At 39.1% G+C, this 21,235-nt stretch overlaps 2 protein-coding genes across 2 annotated transcripts; both read left to right on the forward strand.

Moving 5' to 3' along the window:
• The first annotated feature begins 357 nt into the window (after positions 1 to 357).
• Positions 358 to 5,447, forward strand: zgc:101559 (Rab33B_Rab33A domain-containing protein). Its single transcript, XM_017470668.3, has 2 exons — positions 358 to 681; positions 2,259 to 5,447. Exons 1-2 carry the CDS (start codon positions 430 to 432, stop codon positions 2,697 to 2,699), a joined length of 693 nt encoding a protein of 230 aa, XP_017326157.1. The 5' UTR covers positions 358 to 429; the 3' UTR covers positions 2,700 to 5,447.
• A 3,793-nt stretch (positions 5,448 to 9,240) lies between these two features.
• Positions 9,241 to 13,899, forward strand: rgcc (regulator of cell cycle). The gene is made up of 5 exons (XM_017470847.3): positions 9,241 to 9,753; positions 9,893 to 10,066; positions 12,016 to 12,120; positions 12,373 to 12,435; positions 12,845 to 13,899. Exons 1-5 carry the CDS (start codon positions 9,633 to 9,635, stop codon positions 12,850 to 12,852), a joined length of 471 nt encoding a protein of 156 aa, XP_017326336.1. The 5' UTR covers positions 9,241 to 9,632; the 3' UTR covers positions 12,853 to 13,899.
• The last annotated feature ends 7,336 nt before the right edge of the window (positions 13,900 to 21,235 follow it).

Consider the following 21,235-nt stretch of genomic DNA (forward strand, 5'->3'; position numbering starts at 1 on the left):
AGCTGTACATTTCCTATCCAATACCATTCTGTGAGAAAGCCTATACGTTAACCAGCTATATAAGTAATGCAAATTAATGTGTGTCTCCCTTAGATATACTGGCAGCCCATCCAGGGTGTATTGCTTCCTCCCAGTAATTCTGGGATTGGCTCCAGATCCACTATGACCCTGACCAGGATAGAGCTTTTACTGAACACGTATGAATGTCTGTGGATCCTACATGTTTTATTCCTGGGGTTTATATGTTAGTCCCTATTCAAGTCATTTTCCAACTGCAAAGTTGTACAGTAGCTCGTGTGTGTGTGTGGTGGTGGTGATGATTTATGCTGACAGTGATGTGTGGTAATCCTGGTCGATGGGAAGTGAGCTCGCGCTGAGGTCAGGCGTCGCGTTGTGTTCTCGCGATACTTCACGGGAGCTAGTCCTGCTATGGCAGCTGAACACCAAAATGCTGACCCTGATACCGCTACGGTCTGTGACAGAGACAGTCTTGCGAATGATTCGTTTCAGGACAGTTTTCAGACAAGGGTATTTAAAATAATTGTCATTGGTGACTCCAATGTTGGAAAAACGTGTTTAACCTATAGGTTCTGTGAAGCTAAATTTCTTAAAAACCCAGAAGCCACAATTGGAGTTGACTTCAGAGAGAAGACCCTTGAGCTGGGGGGAGAAAATATCAAGGTAGGTGGAAATGTTGATCAGAGCGAGTGATGTTTGTCCAGTATTTTGATAACGAACACATTTCAGACTGTGGTATAACATCCTTATTGAGCGTTAGTCAATAACAGTCGACAGTCGTGGCGTGTTACACCGAATGATATAGCAGTTCCTCTGTGCGTTTACTACAGAGTTTAACAATAAAAGCTTATTTTACACGCCCGAATCAACTAGTTTTACTTTACACATTTGCAAACCATCACATATAAACTGTGGGCTTTGGTGCAATAGTCGTTTTTTCTGACTAGTACAAATATCCTAGAATATGATAAACACGGATTTATTAAAATAGTGAATAGTTTGGGCATCAGCACAAGTGAATAGTGTTTTCCAAATCCCCATTTGGAAATCATATCCGGCCGGGACTTCTTATCTGTCTTGGGCGCCTGTCAATCTTTTAATAGACACGCCCCCAACATCCCTTCACTCCGCCCTCATCTCAATCAGTTCTGAAAGGAAAACATGGGATCCCAGCACGTGTGCAAATGTGATCTGTATACAGCGTTGAACTGTGAATGGCTGGCTTTACATAAGGTCGTATCAAATTCAAGGCCTTGATGCTCACGTACAAGACCTTGTCTTAAACAGCAACCCCCTTCCTCAACACTCTCCTTGAGGTTTATGTTCCCTCACGCAATCTGCGATCGATTAATGACCGACACTTTGCAGTTCCTACTCGGGTCCCTTTCCTGAACATTCAAAGTAACTGTCCGTCAGTGGTGGGATGAACTTCCAACCTCAATCGGACCTAAGAATCTGTCACTATTTAAAAAAACAACTAAAGACCTACCTCTTTCATGAAAACTTAACTAACCCCTAACCTGCCAACCCCCACATTATTAAAAAAAACCCCAAAAAACCCCATAAAAACTACACTGGCAGTTATACCTCTACTCTGCGCACTTTGCTTCTCTAGAACTCAATAAAAGATCTTGTATTATAGCACCACTTGTATTGTTCTCCGCTTGATGTATCACTTTGCTTGTATTTCTTCATTTGTAAGTCGCTTTGGATAAAAACATCTGCTAAATGAATAAATGTAAATGTAAACAAGGTAAGGTAATGCCTTGAATGAACAGCCTTCATAGAAATGTATGTAATGTTATATCCAACAGTAGTGACAATTATTCTAAAAACTCCTCTCTGCTCATTATAAAGAAAAGAAAAGAAAAGTGAGGGCACTGTTGACCTTTCTCACAGCAGCAAATACGTATGAGTCAAATTTCATACAACACACTTAATAAACAGACTACATCATCATTTGAAAGTGATGTCATGACATTCCTGGATAACACGGGTAACTTAGTCAGTCTAACTGAACTCCACTGACCACCCCAGATCCTGGCGGCAAACAAATCTTGCTTAATCACTCAAGTTCCAGTCTTGGCTAATGCACATACGACAGCCAGTTTCCCCATAGCACTGCAAAGTTAAAATCATCGCAATTGGTAGGGATGGTGAAGATCACGCTACCATTTAACAATGAGTTTGTGATGTGATGATTTTCAGGAAATTGATCCAAACATAACATTTGTTTTTAGTTGCAGATTTGGGACACAGCAGGACAGGAGCGATTCAGAAAGAGTATGGTGGAACATTACTACCGCAGTGTGCATGCTGTGATCTTTGTGTATGATGTAAGCAACCTGGCCTCCTTCGAAAATCTGCCCGAGTGGATTGAGGAGTGTAGGCGCCACTCAGTCCCACTGAACGTGCCCCACATCTTAGTAGGGAACAAATGTGACTTAGGAAGAGGAGAGGTTCCCACCTCATTGGCACAGCGACTAGCTGACAGCTATAATTTCCCCCTCTTTGAGACGTCTGCCAAGGACCCTGCTGAGAAGGAGCATGTGGATGCCATTTTCCTCACCCTGGCCCACAAGCTGAAGAATCACAAGCCCCTGAGGCTGAAACAGCCAAGTGGAAGCACTGCAACACCCCTGACCAGCGAGCAGGAAGAGAAGAAGCTCTGTTTCTGCTGAGAGACGGTGGCTTTGTGTAACTGCCTTGAAATGATGATGATGATGATGATGAAATGGTAAGATGGTCAGTCTAGATTGGGAACTTTTTGCTGTTTTTAATGGAACAGAAAGACATAGAGGGCAAGCATTATTAACTGTGTGCAATTACCAAAGATGTTCCTTATTCTCGGAAAGCCAGTGTGAGTGTTTACCAATAAATCAGTGCAGTGATTATGAAGGAACAACATGACAGCATTAATGAAGCAAACAAACAGTTGCAGAAATTTTGCACAAGAAAACGATCAAATACTTACATTTGAATTACATTAAAATGCCTCATGCATTAGCATGATAAAAATATATTGTCAAAGCATACAATACTTATTTTACATCACCCTTAAGATCTAGGGCTCATCCATTCTGAGCAACTTGAATTGCTGTGTTTTAAAAAATGTTGCTTTTCTTTTCATGCTGTTTGTTGTCATATAATGTTGTGCTGTTGTATTTAATTGTTTGCAGTATTTCAGTTACGTTGTGCCTGAGCCAGAATTCAGTGATTTTCAAAGCGATATTTCAGGAGTAAGAAGGGAACCAACTGATGGTGTTCATTATTCTTTGATCACACACTATACATTATAGATATTCGTAACACTTCATAATTCATAATCACTATTTGACATAAATGTGCTGCATCGATTCAGAAGAACTTGAGAAAATCTGTTCTGATTATCTTGCATGATTGAAACCATCCTTACTGAGGATTTTTTTTTTTGCACAAATGCAGTGTTGCATAGAATTCAAAATGATATCAGCCGAAGTTACATAAAAGGTGAAATTTAGCTGCTTGATTATAATTGTATCAATGAATAGGACCAGCTTTTTCTGATTAGTGTAAAGAATGGCAGTGAAATATTCTCAAAGCTTGTACTTAACATGATTTGTATCACACAGAGGGACGTATCCATTAACAACACTTAACTACCAGCATGACACCTTGATATATGTAACAACTTACTCGAAGCTCACACTAATTTTACTGCTGGAATGTTACAACCTGCGGGCAGGGACCAGCCCGATGAAGGTACTAATCCAGCCCACCATGTGAATTTAGAAACCCAGCTCTAAATCAAAATTGTCTTGTGGACTGTAGTTGAATTGATAGCATTTTAAAAAGAGCTAGTTTCTGTTATTCCTCTAGGGGGCAAAATAGAGCAGTAAACAAGTATAACAGTTACTGTAACCATGTGTTTTGAAAATAACTAATTGAAGAGTCTTCATGAGACAGAACAAGCACTACAGCTCCAGTGGGCTAGCATGTTAACATGTGATAGCACGTCTTGGTAGCGGATGATTCTATGGGCTATCTTCCTTAATCCTTAACCTAACCTTAATCCATCCGATATATGGCACATTTAGAGCTGGCTTTGGGCTGCAGAGATACATACTTGGATTTCACAGCAGCAAGGGTACAATGCAATGCAATGCAATCACAACTATATTGATATCCCCCCCCCCCCAAAAAAAAAAAAAAAAAAAACCATAATCACAGCTCAATTCAAGGTTGTACATTTATTTACATTTATTATTCATTTAGCAGACGCTTTTATCCAAAGTGACTTACAAATGAGAAAATACAAGCATTTTGTAGCACTACAAATTGTAGAAAATTTCAAGGGGGTGAATACTTTATATATGGTAAAACCACATATATAAAGGGGGGGAACTGTATATATGGTATGAGCATAATTTTTCTTTTTTTTGTAATGAATTGCAGTGTGTTCGTGTGTTTTGTAAGTGATATACATTCAATCTGTTTGTGCATTCAGAATGTACCTTTCAGATAAATGAACACATTTAAGAGGAGTTATTGATTATAGTGTAATGTGGCCCGTTACGTAAAATGAGTTTGACACTCCTGCTTTAAAGGATTTTTTTTTTTTGCCTAAATGAAGAAAGCCTTTAATTGTCACATATACAGTACAATGTTTTTATTATTTTTATTTTACATCTGATATGTTCAGAGCTGTGTGAACCAAAAATGTAATATTTTAAAGTCAGTTTTGAGCAGCTTTTTACCTTCTCACCATGAACAGCTGATAAGCTATACCTCCAGAGCAAATAATCTTTCTGTTGAAGGCTTGTGATGGATTGCGTCTCAAATACGATGATGTTTGTTGTTCATGCACCTAGATCAAGCACGTGCTATTCTTGAGTTGAAGAGTGTACATGCAGGTGGTTTCAGGGCACAGGTTTGTTCACAGTAAGAGATGTAGGGCACTTTGTATATAGGATAGGATAGGATATAGGAACCTTTAAGGCAGAATGATTGGATCCCAACATTAAGGCTTGTAATGTGACTGCAGCCTTAGTCCTAAAATCATGCCCCTGTTGTTGCTGATGTCATTTTACATAACTGTGACTACATGACAAACCCCATGTAAATCAGTTTTTTTTCTTTCAAAATGGAAATAAAACCATCAGCACATGGTCTCCTAGTTAATGTGAATGTAGGCCATAGTAATGAATCATCTTATGTCACTGCACCTTTGAATCTGCTATGAATGAGCATGAGAACAAAAAACCCATGAATCTGAATCCTGAGTGAGAGGGGGAAAGCTTCGGGAATACAATGAAAATAACAAATTTTGTGTCATTTTGAGGATGTCTTCAAAATACTCTGTTTTTGTGTAACCATTGTTTGGGATTCATGTAATAAACCAGTCATGAATGTCTTAGTGAATAAAATAAATAAATAAAATATACACTGCACTACTGTCCCATTTATTTAGCTATTTATTTGTATGAGTTATTTGGAAAAGATTTATACATTTACAAAGCAAGATCTGATTGCATTATAGTGGCTGTTGAATTAAATGGTTACAGTGTTTGATTAGGGATGTCTGAATTTATGTAATAAATGCATTTGTTGAATAAACAAATGCATTTGTTGAACATTGAAAATTTTGATTTGGAGAGTAAACATTCAGATTTTTCAGAATTATGCTTTTTGCACTTCTTTAGCAACCAGAATGCTTTGCTTATACTTTAATAAATGTTATAAAATTCTTGCTATACCCAACTACAAGCCAAAACAATTATAATGGAAACAAATATTATTTACACATCATCTAGTCCTCTCCTAAAGTATTGGAACAGTAAGGCCAAGTCTTTTTTTGTTGCTATACACTGAAGACATTTAGGTTTGAGAGCAAAAGATGAATATGAGATGATAGAGCAGAGTTTCAGCTTTCACTTTCCTGATATTTACATCTAGATGTGTTAAACAACTTAGAACATGACGTCTTTAGTATGAACCCACTCATTTTTCAAGTGATCAAACATATTGGAACATTTGACTGATATGTGTTTCTGGTTACCCAGGTGAGTCCTGTCAGATTGATTGTTTAAACAATTAATAGTTCTGAATGTCTTCTCTTTGGTGAGCCCTGAGTTTCACCTGTGCAGACTGCATATGTTCTTAAAAAAGGATAAAACAATATTGAGACCAGAGGATGTCTATGGGAGAAAAGCAAAGCATTTTGAAACTGAGAAAAGATGCACAAGCATCGGGTGTAGCCGATACAACAATTTGGCATGTCCTAAAAAAAGAAAGAAACCACCGGTGTACCAACAGCCAGACATCAAACAGGTCAGCCAAGTAAAATAACAGCAGTTGATGACAAATAGTGTAAGCGCTGTGACGAAAAAAATAACATTCAGTGACATCAACAACCTCCACAGGGCAGGCGTGAAGGTGTCACAACCAACTGTTTCAAGAAGACCTTTAGAGCAGATATATAAAGGCTGTACCACAAGATTTACACTACTCATGAGTAGTTAGAATCACAAGACCAAATTGGAATTCAGAAATAAATACAGAAATTAGCCTCAAAAGCTCTGGAACCAAAATTAACATCTACCAAAAGTGATGGAAGGCAAAAGTGTGGAGAAAGAAAGGGATCTGCTCATGATCCAAAACATACAAGCTCTTCAGTCAAGCATGGTGGAGGTAGTGTCATGGCTTGGGCTTGCATGGCTGCTTTTCGAACAGGCTCACTAATCTTTATTGATGAGGTAACTCATGATGGTAGCAGCAGAATGAATTCAGAAGTCTACAGAAACATTCTGTCTGACAATTTACAGAGAAATGCATCCGACCTAATTGGGAGGAACTTCATCATGCAGCAAGATAATGACTCAAAACACACTGCCAACTCAAAGGACTTCATCAGGAGGGAGGGGGGTGGGTGGGGTTGGTCGATATCAAAAGTAACAGTCAGTATGTGGTGTCCTCCAGCTGCTTTAAGTACTACAGAGCATCTCATCCTCATGGACTGCACCAGATTTGTCAGTTCTTGCTGTGAGATGTTCCTCCACTCTTCCACCAAGGCATTTAAAAGTTCTCCATCACGTCTGGGGGGACACATGGTTACGTGTAATTTTCCACTGCAAGGAAAATCAGCTGTCCTTCCTGTCTCCCTGTAGCACTGTCTTAGGCGTCTTACATTACAGACATTGCAATTTATTGCTCTAGACACATCTGCAGTCCTCAGGCCTCCCTGCAGCAGGCCTATGGCATGTTCACGCAGGTGAGCAGGAACTCTAGACATCTTTCTTCTGGTGTTTTTCAGAGTCAGTAGAAAGGTCTCTTTAGTGTCCTAACTTATTGTAACTGTAACCTTAATTGCCTAGTGCCTGTAAACTGTTCGTGTCTTAAAGACTGTTCCACAGGTGCATGTGCAATAATTGTTTATGGTTCATTGAACAAGCATGAAAAACATTGTTTAAACCCTTTCCAATAAAGATCTGTAAAGCTTATTTTGGATTTTACAAAATTATCTTTAAAATAAAGTCTCCAGAAAAGGGACTTTTTTTTTTTTGCTGAGTATAGGAATTATCAGGAAATGAAAGATGAAATTCTGCTCTATCGTCTCATATTCATATTTGAATTGGCCTTGATGTTCCAAAGACTTTCAGAGGGGACTGTATAATGTATATACAACAATCAATTCAGTCTCGTCACATTTTTAACTTGTTCTATTCGTGAATAAATATTTTTGCTCTGTCCACTATAGTTTTTTATTTATTTATTTATTTATTTTTTTTAACATTATACGACCCTGTTGATACTGTTACTGTCCACCACTGCAGCACAAAAAGGCACCAGGAAAGTGCAACTACACACACCATGTTTTTCCATTTGTCTGCCTGTTGCAATACACAGTCAGTGTTGTGATAAGCTAATAATGATAAACTAATAATGATAAACTAATGCCAGAGCCATATCTCTCTGCAGTTCTCACCTGGTTTCCCACTGAAGTTAAACAGGGTTGAGCATAGCCAGTACCTAGATGGGAAGACAAAGGTTGCTGCTGGAAGTGGTATTAGTGAGGCCAGCAGGGGGTGCTCACCCTGTGGTCTGTGTGGGGCCTAATGTCCCAGTATGGTGACGGGGACAATATACTGTAGACACAGCACTGTCTTCCTAACTCTCTGTGGTCATTAAAAATCCCAGGACACTTATCGTAAATTGTAGGCGTATAACCCCAGTGTGGATAACCTCCTGGCGAAATTCCCCCATTGGGCCTTCTCTATCATGGCCCCCTCATAATCTCAATCCCTGAATTGTCTACATCATTCTCCTCTCCACTAATAGCTGGTATGTGGTGGGTGTTCTGGTGCACTATGGCTGCCGTTGCATCATCCAGGTGGATGCTACACACTGGTGGTGGTTGAGGAGACCTCCAACCCCAATACTATGTAAAGCGCTTTGAGTGTCTAGAAAAGCGCTATATAAATGTAACTGTAAACTGTAAATAAAACACTGCTGGATTTCACACCTCAGGGAACGTCAATTGTGAACCTATTAACCTTACTCCACATCATTCCATTATTTTGTGTCACGTTTGAAATATATAAATAGTAGCACAATAGTCCGTTGTTGTGGGTCCTAAAATCATTGTGTAATTGTTGGTATGGACCACCAGATGTCGCTACACACTCAACATTACAACAAACATCCCACATTTTAGGATGCAGTAGCAATACAAGCACAAATGTTTTAATATGTTTTAAGGCAGAATTAATCCACATCCTCTAAATGTGATTTTACTAAAAGTTACGGTCTACATGTAACCTATAGCAATGGGTTTTGTTCTTCATTTTGTTTGAGTGATGGAAATCACAATTCACTATTATATTTAGGCGAATTAGGTCCTTATTAGAGTATTTGACTGCTCCCTTGAATTAAATGGGTTTCATTTAAACCTCAATAACTCAAAAAGCTTAGAACTAATGCTAACTTGGAGCTAATGTTTTCTGTCACTTGAAAGGTTTATGGATCAAATAAATAGACAAAATATTATTCTACACAGTTAAATAATGTTCACAAAATAAACCTATGCTGGGGGGAAGGGGGTGGGGGGATTACGTGGCTTTATTTGATATTTAAAGGGTCCAGACGGTTTGAGAACCCCTTGCAGGTAATCTGAATGGATAAAATCTTTCGGTAAAAGAAATTCTCTGTTGTAAGGTTCTCTGCATCTATAACCTTAACGGGTCCCCCGGAGGGACAAACTGAAGAATAAATAAAGAGTGGGTGATGAAAATGGAAAACGGTTCAAGTACACTAAGGGTATAGGCGTGGTTAAAAATAAACAGGACCTGCGTTAAAGTCATGTGCTTTGGCTGTTTACAAAACATATACTTTTACCAGGGATGACGCCAAGCAGTGTAACTCAACCGGAAAGCTAAAAGAAGCGTGGCAACATACTATACAGTCCTAAATAGTAAGTCCAAACAGTGTGCGCGGCCGAGTGTCCTTTACTCATTAGTACAGCAGTAGGCTATGCGGTATGGCACGTAGCCACGAGCGGTGATGCGTAGACCCCGCCCCTTGCCCCGCCCCCCGTGGAAGTCGGGGAATATTTAAAAGCAAAGCCGCGCTGCTCAGACATGAGAGAGTTCTGCGAGACTGAGAGGCGTTACACATACGTTTTTTTTTGGAATAATTTAGGTTTGCGCTTGGGATACGCTTCCAGAATGAAGTCACCAAAGATAAAGCCTCAGAGTAAATGTAAGTTCAAGTCTTCCCTCATGGTTGAGGTCAGGGTACAGGTACAGCTCTCTTACCTGCAAAGGTCAAGCCTATAGGGGTTAAGTGTTTTGGTCACAGTTTACTGAGGAATGTTAAGTTTGAAATGCGACTCTTTCAGCTTTCCTTGAGGATGACGACGACCTGAACGCGGTGCTGTGCGAGTTCGACGCAGTCATTGAGGATTTCACTTCGCCGTTTGAGAAGAGACATTTCCGATACGACGAGCACTTAAAGACGATGAAGAGGCGGAGCAGCGCGAGCGTCAGCGACAGCGGCATCAGCGACTCCGACAGTAAGTGACAGAGCTGTGAGATCAGATCATAATCATAACCATACCTCACTAAAGTCATCCATCATTTCAGGTGTTTAGGAGTAATGACTCCACGTCACATCACATGAATTCATGATATACCATTTCTCATAGCTTGGTCACGTGATTTAGAAATCCCCAAACTTGCATGAATATGAATAGAAATTACAGTTTAAATGAAGAACTGTTGAAGTGAAACCCTGGCTCTAAGCTGTGAAGGCACATGACCCGTTGCTTTGCATCTGATTTGTATAAAACCTGAACTCTTTATGTGGCATCTCTCTCTCTCTCTCTCTCTCTCTCTCTCACACACACACACACACACACACACACAGAGAGGAAAAAATAATAGTAACTTCTTACTTAAAACCATACACCTTTTGTATATTTCTGGAAACGTGGCTACAGTGTACCTTTAAAAATGCCTTAAAGGTTTACTACAGGAACCTTTCTAGGTAAAAGGTGCATAATAAAAGTACGAAAGACATACTCTTGAGAGTGCCACCCCAAGAACAAGGAGTAGTACACCTTAGTATTTTTTTTTCCCTGAGAGTGTGCAGATGAAATGAACGGCCCTACACAAGGCCTTGGTAATTTCTTTTTGCGCAAAACCTTATTATATAATCTAAGACATATTTTTGTGTTCCTTCACAATTTATCTGACAACCTCTTCGTTCATAATCAGGTCACTCTGCCTCACAAAGTTGGAGTGAGCGCTTTCTTATCAAAGTTTTTTTCCCTGATCTAGATAATATCTGCATACATGTGATTATAATTCTGGAGCCGGTGCTATACGAAGCAAAAACAGTCTGCGCTCACGGATTTGTCTGAGCCGGGAGTCTGGAAGATTTCTCAAAGCAGACAGGCTGAATTGGCAGCGCTGATGTTGGGGCTTCTGATGTGTGGAAAGTCTGAACCTCTGAACCTCAGCTCAGCCAAGAAAGATGATTAAGTGTCTAACATGTAGTTTTCAGTGCAGTCTGGAGAATACAGGATATCATTTTCAAGTTCAACACTCACATTTTCACTTCAATCCTTTTAGTTAGCTAAATGAAAGGAGTTTGTATCCTGGGCAATGTGAGGAACCATAAAACAAAGTATTTATACTTTTTATCAGACAATATCTAAGGTAACATGTTGTATTTCATTGCAGTGGCGTATATTGTCCAGAACATTCCTCCAGAAGTTTTCAAACGGGTTTTAAACGTGTCCAGTATCGTTACTGACTAGACTCTAGCACTTGATTTTTTACTGATATTTTCAGTTTATGAATCTTTAAAGTCCGTAAGTGCTTGGTAACATTGCACTGAAAGTCACTCTAGATAAAAGCGTTTGTAAATAGAGCCAATGATTTTAGAGCTCGAGTTCTCTAAAGGATTATAACCAAATAAATTCCAAAATAAATGTGCATGCATTTCTCAGTCGCACTCAATTATATAAATAAATGCATAAATTAAACAGTAATGAAGCCTTTCTTCACATTACATCCTGGAGAAAGTAGTCACATTTTGTGGTGTCCTAAAACATCTCAAAGCCATGGTTATGTCACTCTCAGTTCTTCACTATTCAGTGTGGAATGCAAGGGACATGTGCTTCTTCTGCCAAAGAAGGCTTTGTTGCGAGTGAGAGAGAAAACACTATTCACAACACGGAGGTGCGCAGGACTCTGTGGAGCCTAACACAGAGGGCCAAAACTGAGCACACTCCACGCTTCCTGTAGCAGCATGCCTGTGTGTGAACTCTGAGCAGGGATAAGAATAGCTAAACATGAAGATGGGAGTGCTGTTTTTCTCACAGAGAAGACCATGCTCACTGTGGCCTTTGGCTGCCAATTATCCTGCCAGTGGGTGGGAGTGTTAAAGGGGATGGAGAGGAAGGAATTGTAGTCGCATGTTTTTACCACCCTCATGCTTTCTTTCTCTCCGCAACAGGTGCAGAGTCTCTCAACAGAAACAGCTTCAGCTTCAGCGATGAGAGGCTCAATTCTCCCGTGTTCTCGCCTTCACCTACCAGCCCTTCAGTCACATCGCCCAAACGTGAGTGTCTGGATGTTTACATTTATAGTATTTGTCAAATGATTTATTTTTTATCCAGAAGTGTTTAACTCCGTCACAGACGAGTTAGTATAGTGTGTGTGTGTGTGTGTGTGTGTGTGTGTGTGTGTGTGTGTGTGTGTGTGTGTATATAAATAAATATATATATATATATATATATTTTAATTTAGTGAGCACTAGAGGTAATATATAAACGCTTGTTTCTTTTTGACTTTGGTAATATTTTAATTACAGCAAAACTTGGTGACACAAAGGAACTGGAAGACTTCATTGCTGACCTTGATAAGACATTAGCAAGTAAGTGACTGAAATGCTATGTGAGGGCCAACTCCTGTAACTATATAACTATACATGTCTCTGAATCAGCGGAGCTCAGTTTGTTTTGAAGTGCTCTTAACTTCAAAACGTAACATGCCTCAGAGATCATGGAATGTGTGTATGTAAAATGCAGAATGAACACTGTACATATCCGTGAGCGGAGTGGCTTCATGGAAAGCTTTGCATTTTATGTGTTGTTTTGCTTCGCCGCTTGTAACTGAATGCTCTCCAGTCTGAGCTTCCGGACAGTTAAAATAGACAGTTAAGGTTTACAAAGCTGCAATCCTGATAGTGTGACTGTTCATTAAAACCAAACCTGTCAACTTTTACAGCTAATAACCAAAGGAGCTTCACTAACTGTACCCTCTGTGTACTTGTTCTGCTGTAGGCATGTGACCTGGAGTTAGTTACCAAGTTTAACTCCATCAGGAAGAGCAAGCAGACAGCAGGCCACACTGGACAGGCACAGTCATGGGCCTACACGATGATGAAACTCATGAAGACATCTCTCTGTTTCATTCATAAACACCTACACTATAAGGACTCATTGTGCTTCCTCTGGAAAACTTGATCTGGAAGATTATTTAAATGGCTTTTTATAGAAATTATTATTATTTGTAATTGTATAGAGCCGGTTACTGTAAATTTTATCCGTCTTTTGTGAATATATATTTTTGTATTCTTATGTAAATAGTAATTGCATCAAAGTCTATCGCTTTGTTATAAGAAGCTTTTCGATTATTAATTGACCTTAACAGAAATGCACACTTAATTCACTAGAAAAACTGGAAAGCATCATTAAGTGTATTTAATACAACTACAGTGCCCTCCACTAACATTGGCACACTTGGTAAATATGAACAAGGAAGGCTGTGAAAAATTGTCTTTATTGTATATATTTGATGTATTTAGATACATCAAAATCAACACAAAAATGGTTTACTGACAACAAAATGAAGATTCTGCCATGGCCATCCCAGTCCCCTGACTTGAAACCCATAGAAATCCTGTGGGGTGAACTGAAGAGGAGAGTCCACCAGCGTGGACCTCGAAATTTGAAGGATCTGGAGAGATTCTGTATGGAGGAATGATCTCAGATCCCTTGCCATGTATTCCCCAACCTCATCAGGCATAATAGGAGAAGACTCAGAGCTGTTATCTTGGTAAAAGGGAGGTAGCGCAAAGTATTGACTAAAAGGGTGCCAATAATTGTTGCACACCTATATTTAACAAAGATATATTTTTGATAAACCTATATTGTGTTTGCAGTTGTTTGATATCCATGAGAGCAGGGTATTTTTGTGAATTTTTTTTTAACAAAAGGTTAAACAATAAATACAAATTTTCAGTTTTCTTTGCTCAAATTTACCAAGGGTGCCAATATTAGTGTAGGTCACTAAACCTGAGATTAAAATAAATAAAAAAAACTGTGACTTTAAAGTATGCCTGTGTTATGTTTAGTTTTTTTTTTTCTTGTGGTTTTGGGGTCCATAATATTTTCTAACTAGAAAAGTGAAGTTTTCCACTCAAGCAAAATTCGAGAATATTGCACATGTAAAAATAGATTCTATATATACACGATGTTGGAGTTTGTTTTGACTAGAGCTTTGCTGAGTCATTCAGTGCAGTAAATTAAATTCGACGCAGTCTGTAAATGGTTTACCACACAGTAGGGGTCTCGGCTTGTGAGCAGTTGTCCTGCAGAATATTTGACAGCTGGTCACCACCTCAGAGAGCTTTAAGTCAGTCTAAAGTCAGAAAAGCAGACATGAAGATGAAGTGACCTGCTCTGTTTCATCTATACTGTACACGGCTCCAGTAAAATCACTGCATCATTTCTGCATTAAACCCCATGATACTTAATGCATGATGCTGGGAAATATCAACTTCTGCCCTGTTTAGTCAAAGCAATGAGGATTACTAATAAGCGCAAGGGTGAAAAAGCAGAATAACCCAGACATTCATACTCATGAGTCAGTACATGACCTTAGCACAGTCCAGCTTAACTTTTATTTGTTGTGTTGATAATATATGAAGCAGAAGTGGCTTTGGTATGTGCTTTTTTTCTTAATAAAGTTGACACAAACTACAGGCTATATTACAGCAGCTGTCCTTCACTTGTATGGACTGGGCAGCAGCCAGTGTATTCAAGCTACAGGCCTAAGGCAACCCAGTGTCAAATATACTGACACAACAGATTAATGCTCTGAGCTGGGTTCTGTCATTTTTAAAACTGAATTCCCACTTGGCAGCAGCAGGCACCGTTCTGGCAGTGCTGTCAGTGTAAGTTTGGCAGACAGCAGAGAACCAGTGGTCTGGAAGTGTGGGAAAGTGTAAATGGCAGGTGACAACTGTGTCTCCTACCCTGTGGGACAGAGGAACACTGGAGGAGGGCATCACCATCTCAAATCAATATCACAGCGAGGAGCATGGCTTTACTCCAGTGGGCAAAACAAAGTTACATAATACATCATGGCATAACAGGATAGACCCCTTCCTAATCTGCATCCTTTCAGTATGTACATAAATAGACTGTAGACATAACTTTAGTCTGAGGACAGCATAATGCAATCACTATCAAATGTACTGTTATACAAATTGATTTGCCATGCAGCAGGAATTTAAGAAGGAGGTGTACATTGAAATCCCAGGTCCATAGGAAAATCTAACTAGGTGAAGTTTTATCAGTTTATACAGTATATAAATGGAATATGATTCTATGACAAGAAAGATTTTTTTTTTAATGTTCTCATGTTCATCTGAGTAGAAATAAGAAACCTGAGGTCGGGAAGGGGGGTTTACCTTAAGGAACCTGAAAACCTTTGATGCTCATTTTCTGGCCTGATTTCTCATCTGGAAGCAATAATAGGAAAATAAATATAATAGGAAAATAAAGAGTTGACAAAAGTTCAGTAAAACCTGGCCAGTTTGTTCATGCACATAGCTTGCAGGTAGAGAGAGGCTGTGTGCAATTCAGCAAATTGGCTTCAATACATCATGCTTATGAAAAGCCTGTAGCATTCCCATTTTTCAATTCTGTCAACGATTTGATCCCCCAAGCTCAGTACATGGTAAAAGAAATAAAAATAAATAATTAAATAAATACAAAAAGAATCCACTTTTAAAAGATGATAGTAAAAAAAAAAAAAAAAGTATGAATAGATTTTTTAAAAAATGCATGGCTTGCATGGTTAATGTAATCATGTGAACTAACGTTCTATAGTTATTTGCTATTAACTGATTATGGTGTTGTACCACGATCATATCTGTGCTATCATAAGGCACAAGAAAGCAGTAGTTCTGCCTTAGCTGCTCCTACATTGACCATTTCCCATGTGTAGCTTCCAAAACGAATGCACCGGTACTGCAGGCCAAGCCAAGCAGCCCAGGATTTCAGGAACGTTAAGTCAGTCAAGTTATTTAGCTTGGAAAAAAAAAGTATCGCTTTTTATGCTTCTTCATAAAATGTAGTGTTTGGTTTAATGTAGCAATGCAGAATGTGCTCATTTCCCACAGATGATGAAAGACTAATGTTAAAGCAATCATTTCTATCAGTCTCAGCCTGGGGGAGGGTAATAAAATCATCAGGCATCAGTAAGAATCGCTCTATACTAATATCCCAAACACACTGCGATTCAGATGAACTCTGTAGTGTGCTCTAATTATAAAGAGTTAACTTTGACGTTACAGTGACAATGAACTGCAGAGATGTTGGATGGTGTATGATGCTGATACCTTCACAGCCACAGCGCACACTTTAAATATAGAATGGTGGAAATCCCAGGGAAAGGACAGCACATTCATCTCTAATGCGGCCTCGGTATTGTCTCTGTCCTTCCTCTGACCTCTGTGTCATCAGCTACCTTTCACCCACACACGCAGAAAAGGAGGCTTGTGTCAAAGGTCACACAACAAAGCATGAGGCTGAGTCAAAAAATCAGATAGGAATTACTGAATTAAAAGCCCATTAGCTTGTTTTGTTTGAAGGAAAAACACCACTTATGATCTAAAGTGCCCATCTTTATCAAACTGATACTGGGAACAGGGATTTGCTTTAACCATTTACAGTGTTACATAACCTCCTCAGACTATATATATATATATATATATATATATATATATATATATATATATATATATATATATATATATATATTATACTCTCTCTCTCTCTCTCTCTCTCTCTCTCTCTCTCTCTCTCTATATATATATATATATATATATATATATATATATATATATAAGCTCTCGTTCTAATCAGACATGTGAAATCTAATCTGATCTGATATACGTACAGCACAGCTAGAAAAACATGCCAACTAGAGCACACAATACTTATACACCGTCGTTCTCAGTGCAGAGGCAGGGTCCAGATGTCCTGCTATGATCAGCGCTCCTACTGAGCAGAACATCTCGTCTGCTGCGGGATCTGGTCTGACGCATACACATCACTCTTCTCCGGGGAGAGGCCATATCCTGTTTGATGAACATGATGCTTTGGAAAAGGAATCTGGGCTTCCACAAAGAATCGTTTCATTTTAGGGAGGGAGTCATTAAAATCCTCTCTGCCTCAATAATGTGAAAAACCGAAGAGTTTTCTTATGATCAGATTACTTGTGCACATGTAGACATCTTGGATGAAGTATGACAGAATAACTCAAGTTTTCCAGGATTTTCGTCATGTAAACACACTCGCTGTCTAACTGAGGGGCTATTTGAAATACAATGTTTACCTCAAATGATGGGCACTTTGATCATCTAGTGAGTACAGGAGAGACAGTCAAGACAGTTAAACCTACAGATCCCGATCAAGGAGGTCATTATCTTGATTGGCAGCAGAATAACCTTCTGTTCGGTAACGATTCTGATAAGATCACACTGTTTTGGTTGTAAACAGGTATTAGGCCGGTAAACTTAAGTGAACTACAATCAGAAGAGATACTGCTGTGCTGATACTGTAGGAAAACAATCTAGTAATAAAGAGGGATGTAGGGAGGACAAGAATTTGTGAACTGTAATCCACAGTGCTAAACAATTTGTTCCTGTTCACCCTTCAATGCGTCTCTCCGCACAGCTCACTTATCTGCTTGCAGCAGGGCAGGCTCTGCCAGCAGAGGAAAGAAAGGCCACTTTGAAATGCATGAATGAGAATTAGGCAGAAGCCTGCCAGTGACATGAAGGGACTCTATTTAGCATTTCTGTGAGCTCGGTCATGAAAAAAAACAAAAAAAACAAGCCGCCTTTTACAAATTGAGCACAATTCAGTCCTTCATGTTGTATAATGATTAGAGTCTTTGTTGCAAAATCTCATAAAGCACCTTGAACAGCTTCTGAGAAGGGGAATTATCACAAGGAACCTACATTTTACAGGCATCAAAAGGGTTAGAAATGCAAATGATTTAACACTGGCTTTTAAATTGGATTAAGCAAGAAATGCAGTCATTTTCATTCACTCTATTCTTGACTCTATTTAATCACAGTGAGACCGAATGCACCGGGAACGAACCACACTGCTCGGCAGATGGTGATTAAAATGACCAGGTCAAATTCTTTTCTCAGGTTCTCAAAGCAAAAACAGTAACCACTAAGTAATCCTTCACATCTGCTCTTCTGCTCTCTTCCCCCTCTGGCCAGGTCAGGGCTGCGGGCGGATAACTGCTCAATTTAACATCACCACCCATCATTTAGTCTTGCAGGTTTTGCATGACACCCCTTTCACCTAGAGGCTAGAGGATGTCAGGTTGTATCAGCTGCACCTTCTGTGGAGGAGACACTTTCTCGGTGGGTTTCTGTTTCAACAAATCAATCGACCGCATGTAATCTGTCAAAATCATTTCTCCATGCCATCTCACCAAATACAGTGGGCTAACCAAGACTGAATGGACACTGTCCAAGACAAACTTATACAATATTACTATTTTCAGTAACGTACTATACTTTCTGTAATATTCTGGAACATCACTAATCATTTTTCAACTATTACAGGGTGTCCCAAACGTCTCCATATAGAGGGGACTATGTTTGCAAGCACCACGTTCGGTTGTGCCGTGGTCAGTGGATGTTCGTGGACGTCCGGTTGGTTCACAACACTTCACGTCTTTTTTCAATTTGTTAATAATTTTGGCAGCAGTGTCGTGTGTGATGTGCTCACCACGTTTCCTGTTAAAGTCCATCGCTATCTTGCGACAGCTTCCCGATCCAGCCATGACGATGATTTCAATACGTTCTTCTTTTGTGAAAGGCGTTCTTAAAGGCTTTCTGGAAAAAAAAAAGAATATTATATATATATATATATATATATATATATATATATATATATATATATATAAAATAAGAATGAAAAATCATGGAAGACATTTTTCTAAAAAAATTCATTTCGCCTATATATGGAGACTTTGGACACCCTGTATAATATATGGGCAGGATTACACAAGGACTGATTTCAGACAGAGCTGTGTGCCTCACTCTCCCATGGCTGTAATCAGTCTAATCCTTCTTAATTAGCTTCTGTCAATACTCACAGTGAGCTATGACAGCAAACACATCCCATCGTCTCTGACGCACCACTTCTCAATTAACTTCACACCAGCTTTAAATGCCAGTTAATTATCTTCACATACACAGCGTTTCACTCCAGAGAATAAACAGGTAGCCAGTCTTCAGGATGGAACATGCCTGCATCTGCCCGGATTTGCACATGTATAAGCTAATATGTAGTGTTTCCATGCACAAAGAGGCGTATGAGTTATTAATGGGACAGTTGATAGACAGGATATCAGTGAGAATCTGACTTGTTTACAGAGGAATGTCTTTTGATAGCACTGAAGTATGTTATTATCTGATTATAAGGAATATTCCAACTCTATTTAGACTACAGCGTATCCCAAAAGTCTCCATACATAGGGGGAATTATTACTTAATAAATAAATTAATTAATTTTTAGCAAAATGTAACTTTATGTACAAAACATCCGCTACACGATTGCCATTTCTTTGCAAACGTGTCTCTCTCACGCACGAAGAACTCGTGTTAACACATCTGGTGTTATGCGTGTAATTGCATGTCCATTGCAACCTTGTGACAGCTTCCCCATCCAGCCATGACAACGATTTTCAATTTGTCAAAGGCATTCTTAAAGGCTATCTGGAAAAAACTTTTTTTTTGCTAAAAAGTGTTAATTTTCCTTATGTATGGAGATTTTGGGACACCCTGTATAATAGATCTGAAAAAGAAACACATTAATACAGCACAAGTGTGCAGAGACAACTATCAATCATGTGATTAATGGTTCAGTATCAGAGCCACAGCGATTATTTCTGATAATATAAGACAGGCATCACTCTGGCCATCACATGATGCTGTGATCTGCAACACATGACCTTTAGGCATGACCTTTAGGCATCCAGTCCATTCCAGAGTTCACATAAAGGCATTTTCCGCCTCACCACCAGACTCTTTAGAGTGACTCCTTGCAAATCCAGCTTAAAGTCCCCATGGAAACATCTAATACTATAGGAATCACTAAGTCTCTCACATTTTTCTTACTGAGAAATGGAAAGACAAATGCCAAGACAAGTTGGTACCGGTTATGATCTCTTATTGAATTGCTTAAAAAAAAACAAATGCGCAGAACGTTAAATTAGCCCATACAAGACTGAAATCACAAAAATACCAAGCTAAGCTGTGTGAATCATGACCACAAATACAGAGAACAAAATCAGATGGCAGACAAGAGCAAAAATACAGAAAGTTAATAAGAGGCTTCTGCTTGAAGGTAATGGGTGAGGTGTCTTCAACCTCAAAATATACGATCGCAGAATTTTAAAATATGCTTTCATGTGCCATATTTGGTTTCCCACATGCTCACTAATTTCTCTGGTCATTAAAAATGTTCAGTTTTTTAGAGTACTTAATCAGAACACGAGGTGTTATCTAACATCTAAACTCAGACTGCAGCTACACTATATACCTGCATATGTAATTAAATCTAAGCAACAAACTCACTCAGAGCATTTTGTTTGATCTGTTACTGTGTAACACTCAGACTAACACACACGCACACACACACAGCATGAAAGATTTCCTTTTAGTGGGGCAATTCAATTCAATTAAATTTTATTTGTATAATGGTTTTAACAATGGACATTGTCTCAAAGCAGCTTTACAGAAACATATAAACACAGGATACAGATTTTAAGTGTGTGAATTTATCCCTATTGTGCAAGCCGTTGCGACGGTGGTGAGGGAAAAACTCCCTAAGATGATATGAAGAAGAAGCCTTGAGAGGAAGCAGACTCAGTAGGGAACCCGTCCTCATCTGGGTAACAACGGATAGTGTGAAAGTAAAAGAAAGTTCATTATGGTTTTTAGATGAAGTCTGTTTGTTGAACTAGTCCACTGTTCACTAAAGGAGACCTGAGTGCAAACTGCATGTGGTAATTGCAGTCCCAAGGCGCAGTGGTGGTTCAGTGGTTAAGGCGCTGGGTTACTGATCAGCACAGCCATGGTTGGGCACTTAACCCTCTCTGCTCCAGGGGCACCGTATCACGGCTGACCCCGCACTCTGACTCGGAAAAGTATGCGGAAAAAGAATTTCACTGTGCTGTAATGTATATCTGACAAATAAAGATTTCTTCTTCTTCTCTTTCTAATGCTGCTCTTGATAAATGGGGGCGAAAAAAGTGTTGGCCCTCAGTTTCTAACTAAAATAGTTCAGCATAATGATTCATGGACTATTACATGTAAGCATATCATATCATACTGGCTATCAGAAGGGAAA

The sequence above is a fragment of the Ictalurus punctatus genome, chromosome 6, assembly GCF_001660625.3.
Source record: "Ictalurus punctatus breed USDA103 chromosome 6, Coco_2.0, whole genome shotgun sequence".
NCBI lineage: Eukaryota > Metazoa > Chordata > Actinopteri > Siluriformes > Ictaluridae > Ictalurus > Ictalurus punctatus.